The 5,565-nt window shown below is 35.7% G+C and overlaps 1 protein-coding gene across 1 annotated transcript in view; it reads right to left on the bottom strand.

The window, feature by feature from the left end:
- Positions 1-4,856, bottom strand: part of LOC144958813 (polypeptide N-acetylgalactosaminyltransferase 13-like) — a 30,573-nt gene extending 25,717 nt beyond the window's left edge. The window contains exons 1-2 of the mRNA XM_078891028.1: positions 4,643-4,856; positions 1-843 (exon numbers count right to left, since the gene is read on the bottom strand). The exon at positions 1-843 is cut by the window's left edge and continues 772 nt beyond it. Of these exons, the coding sequence (XP_078747154.1) occupies positions 1-297 (297 nt within the window). The 5' untranslated portion in view covers positions 298-843; positions 4,643-4,856. The remainder of the gene's footprint in view (positions 844-4,642) is intronic.
- Positions 4,857-5,565: the final 709 nt, after the last annotated feature.

The raw sequence follows: 5,565 nt of genomic DNA, 5'->3' as shown, positions 1-5,565 counted from the left end.
ATTCCCACTAAACTGGACATTTTCACCACCGCCGTTATCATTTTGTAAAATATTGTTTCTATTATCAGCAAATATATCTTTTTCTTTCATACCAGCATCATTATCCTTCTTAACACTTCTAATGGGAGTGTGAAATCCTCTCTTTCCGAAAACATCATAGGCATCAACTCCGTTGTCCATTTCAAAATTCTCAACATGGCTGCTCAGAGCCAGAAAAAATAAAGACACAAAACACACTGACAAACACAACAAGAAACATTTTCGACGCCGGAAATAACTTTTCAATTTACGAACCATGTTTCTGCTGGAATTTACAATCGAATCAGCTAGGATACGAAACTATGTGGCTTTTAAAAATGTTGCTCTAATTTGTTAACATAGATCACGAAATGGTGTGTAACTTAAACTGGTCTGAAAATGTATTTTTTTCGATACACTTCAGAATCACGTTGGTTCGTGTCTTCATGGCCTCACATTGAGAACAAGAAAGAAAAAACGACTGCAAAGCGTATAATCCTTGGAAGTATAGATCCAATTACTCGTCTTCTAATAGGTTTATAGGTTTGTGACAATGATATGACAGTAATAAACAAAAATCCTTTCATTTATTTTCAAACATGACATTAAATATTCTCGAGCTTTCTGGAAAACAGTTTATACTCCACGGTGCTTGATTACATTTCCCTTTAATGTACAAAAACTAAATGTATGGTTGACTGTGTCTGAGTCCTATAATTGACGCAATGAATGCAAGTTTAGTGTCTCTATCAGGATTTAAACCCTGATCCTTCAAATCCATACATGAAATTCTTTATCACTGGTTCTCCGTTTCCAATTGATAATCTGAAGGGAGAAACATAAAACAAATGGTATCCGACCGTTAAGTTCAAATTTATTATAAGCAACACACACAGAATATATTAATACGTGTAAGTAACAAATATAAATTGGATCTTAAAGATTATTATTTAATTTAAGTGTATAGTTAATAATAATTTTGTGATGAGAGTAGAAATTGACAATCATGATGAAAATATTAATGCCAATGGCATGATGATGATGATGATGATGATGATGATGATGATGATGATGATGATGATGATGATGATGATGATGATGATGATGATGATCCTTTTTCCGACAGAGACAACGCTGTTAACGGCCAGGTACTCATTTACACCTGGGCACGGTGAGAGAATGGGAGTAAAGAGTCTTTGTCAAGGACTCAACTATGTCCCGCTCCGATTGGAACTCTAACCCGGAACCTTCCGGTCGGAAAGCTAGTGTCATACCACTAGATTACATAGCCGCACGATCAATTACTTCTTCTTCTTCTTCTTCTTCTTCTTCTTCTTCTTCTTCTTCTTCTTCTTCTTCTTCTTCTTCTTCTTTTTCTTCTTCTTCTTCTTCTTCTTCTTCTCCTTCTTCTTCTTCCATTAAGCCCAAAGCTTCAGGCTGAAGATTGTATGGTCGTCTTTTCAGTAGCAGGAGTTTTAGAGGGAAGCAGGGAGTGATTTTTTGAAGTCATCAATCGAAATGGCTTGTTGGTTACAATTGGTTGGTAGGGAGTTCCAAAGTCGGATGGTGGAGGGGAAGAAAGAGTAAAGATGATGGTTTGTTCTTGAGTGGGGGATTTCAAAATTAAACGCTGATTTTCTTGTTTTATTGTTATTCCGTCTCAAGTGCCTAGTTGGAATTTCGAGTTTTCCTTTTTGTGCTTTGTGGAATATGAGGAATTTGTTGTTATTTAGTAATCCTTGCTCTGCATCTGATGGTTATCTTGCTAAAGTACTTTTATGTAAACAACATTGCTAGTTTGACCGTCATTTCCTTCTGATGTAAAAATTTCGATGGCAAATCTTGAGCCCACCCTACTCATTGCAACATGTAACATAATATTATAAGCTCGACTTTAACTTTCCCATCTTGTCAACAAAATGTCTTTCCTGTCTTCCCTTTATCTAAGCACTTTGTAATTATTATCAAGACACGTTATTTGTCTTTGTGAAAATAAGTATTTAGACATCTAGAGGTCTTTCCAAATCTAATTGAAAGAAACAATTGACAGAGAGTTAAATAATTTCAGATTCGATCAGTCAGAGCCTTCACCAAATAGGGAAGAATAGTGGTGACGTCACACCTCCTAATTTTTCGGTTCCAAAGTCCTGGAAAATGTATATGTAACTAGTCCTTCGGAGGACTAATAATTAATAGATTACATAATGAATTATAAGGTGGCATTTTAGTAGCAGGATGTATAGGCAGATTCTAAGGATTCTTCTTCTTCTTCTAGGTTCCATGCCTGGTCAGGGCTTCGGATACTGCATGAATTATCTCTCTCCATTCCTCCCTGTCTCTTGCTTTTTCAAACAGCTCTTGGATTGTTAGGTTGGTGAAGCCCTTCAGTTGGTCTATGAGTGTTTTTCTTTGTCTCCCCCGGGCGCGTTTACCAGGTATTTTTCCACAACTTGCCAGGTATTCATTCTTATCTTTCCTTACTATGTGTCCGAAAAAGGATAGTTGTCGATCCGCTATTAAGGGTATTAGTTTCCTTTGTTGGTATGTTTGTTTTAGCACTTCTTCGTTCGTTTTGTGTGCAGTATACGATATTCTCTGCAACCTTCTCAAACACCACATTTCAAAAGCTTCAATGTTCTTTTGTGTTTCTGCATTTGTAGTCCAGCTTTCGCATCCCTATAACAAGATTGGCCACACGTAGCACTACAAGACTCGGAATCTAATCCCGAACGACATCTGTTTTTTTCAAAATGTTTCCGAGGTCCATGAAGGCCTGTTTGGCTTGAGTTATTCTTGCTCGTATGTCTCGGTTACATCTTCCATCTGTTGACACTATTGAACCTAGGTATTTAAAACTTTCTACGTTGGTAAGTTGCTCGTCGTGAATCGTTATATTGCAGGTGTTGTTGTTTTCGGGGTTTTTCTGTATTACCATGCATTCCGTTTTGGTGATATTCACTTCCATTCCCTTGGCTTCACTATCTACTACCACTTTGTCAACAATCTTTTGAAGTTGGATTTCTGATGTTGCAACGAGTACCGTATCGTCTGCGTATCTTATATTATTTATGTTGTGACCTCCTACTTTTATTCCCTCCGTATTAGTTATGCCCCTCATGATTGTTTCTTGGTATAGATTAAACAGATCTGGTAAGGCAACACACCCTTGACGGACTCCTTTCTTAATAGGAATGGAATTTCCTGTAGAGTTTCCGATTTTGATAGATGCCTGTTGGGTGTAGTATAATGTTTGCATGAGTCTGACGTCTTTCTCATCAGCGCCAATGGAGTGCAGTTGTTTTAGTATTTCTTCGTGGCGTACTCTATCAAAAGCTTTTTTGTAGTCGACAAAACAGAGGTATACTGGGGTCTGAACCTGTATAGCTCTTTCACTTAAAACACATTCATATTGTTTCTTTGCGACTGACTACTACCACCACCACCACTACCAGCACTACTACTACTACTACTACTACTACTACTACTACTACTACTACTACTACTACTACTACTACTACTACTACTACTACTACTACCACTACTAATACTACCATTTTTTTGGATGAATAAAGTATATCTTATCTTATCTTATCTTACTACTGCTACTACTACTACTACTACTACTACTACTACTACTACTACTACTACTATTACTACTACCACCACTACTACTACTACTACTACTACTACTACTACTACTAATAATAATAATAATAATAATATAATAATAATAATAATAATAATAATAATAATAATAATAATAATTCTACTCCATACTAGGTCTACTAATACTACTAAGGATTATAGGACGTAAAATTGCGAGGATGGTTGGTCTTTATTGACGACCAACATGATAAATTATTTAGAATAGAAAATAATATATGCTATTACTCCGAGACCAGAAGATCATTTACACTAGGTATGTATTCAGTTCTCCAGAAGAGTGGTTTTACACTTCCAATGAGATTGGAACCCGCACCTTACATTTTTGTTCCTTATTGACATAATGAGAATGAGAGATCGGAACAAATCGATTGATGCCAGATCAATCAATCAGTGATGCGTTTTAGTTAGTCAATGTCCAAATACGTGAGCAACCAGCCAATCGGGATTATTTTCTGAAATTTATTTCGTTCAGTTATGATAGAGTTAAAACTTACAAAATTAAATTATATCTCGTCATTTTAGAAACAACATATTAGATGGGGGAGGGGGGGGGGGGGTAGGGGCTGGGGGTCAATTCAATTCTATGTGTAAAATCATCCGACTGACAAATGTAAACATAGTGGAATGAGCTGAAAACAACTAAAAACGAAGGGTGGACAGAATAGAAAATCATTGACTTAAGTTTCATTTGCCAAAGATTCAATACAAATGACATCGACTCAAATGTAAGTTCATTTTATATGACATGCTTTCCCATGATTATAATCATAAAACCCCATTTTATTTTTATAACATAAAAAAGGAGATATAGGTAACTTTGCGATAGTTTGTCCTAAATAATTTTAAAGCCTTTGTCTTCGTTGTCAAACTCGTCTCTATCAAATTTTAAGAGAAAATTTTTTAATAGAACAAAAAATGCAATGAACGGTAGTATTAAAACACAATGCAGTCAACTTACCCAAAGAAAAAAGACAACCTGTATAAAAACTGACCATCGAATGTAACGAATTATCCTGAATGATATGAATCCACGTAATTATAACATTATTATAGTAGCGATAAATTTTAATGATGAGGATTGGACACGTTACACAGCTGGGAAATGTGTTGTAATATATATTGACTAATCCCCAGTTTATCAACACATTTTAATTTCCTCACAGTATTACTAAAATAGTAGAAGCTAGTATTAGGCCCCGTGTCCACCAAAACAGAATCGAACCGACTAAAAGTCGTCAGTCCTTCGACAAAATAGGATACCATTATTTTCCTATACCTGACTACTAAACTCGAAGCAACCCGCGTCCACTGACACCAATCCGGAACGAAACGTCTTTAGTCCATTTCCGGCAAATCGCTGGGAATAGTTCATGCACTATTTTAGACGGAACGGTTGATGAGGCCTCAATCACTTCCTACGTTTGAGACTTATAAAAAACACATTTTGTGCTCATATTTTAAAAAATAATATCAAAATCGAACTCAGAACCTCAAAGTTATGCGTATGCGTTTATTTCTAATGCTTTTGAACCATTTTTCAATTTTATTTGGTGTCTATTATTTTTCATTAATTCAAGATTAGCATTGTGACACAGTTTTCTTATGGAATTTACCACCAACCCCTTTTGTGTATAGTATATGTTTCTCATAGCAATCGTTTATTCATATTGTTTCTTTGCGACTGACTACTACCACCACCACCACTACCAGCACTACTACTACTACTACTACTACTACTACTACTACTACTACTACTACTACTACTACTACTACTACCATTTTTTGGATGAATAAAGTATATCTTATCTTATCTTATCTTACTACTACTACTACTACTACTACTACTACTACTACTACTACTACTACTACTACTACTACTAC

This window comes from Berghia stephanieae, chromosome 13 (genome assembly GCF_034508935.2).
Source record: "Berghia stephanieae isolate SIO BIC M18660-M18661 chromosome 13, UCSD_Bste_1.3, whole genome shotgun sequence".
NCBI lineage: Eukaryota > Metazoa > Mollusca > Gastropoda > Nudibranchia > Aeolidiidae > Berghia > Berghia stephanieae.
The sequence above is the reverse complement of the archived record's forward strand: the minus strand, read 5'-3'. Positions and strand labels throughout refer to the sequence as shown.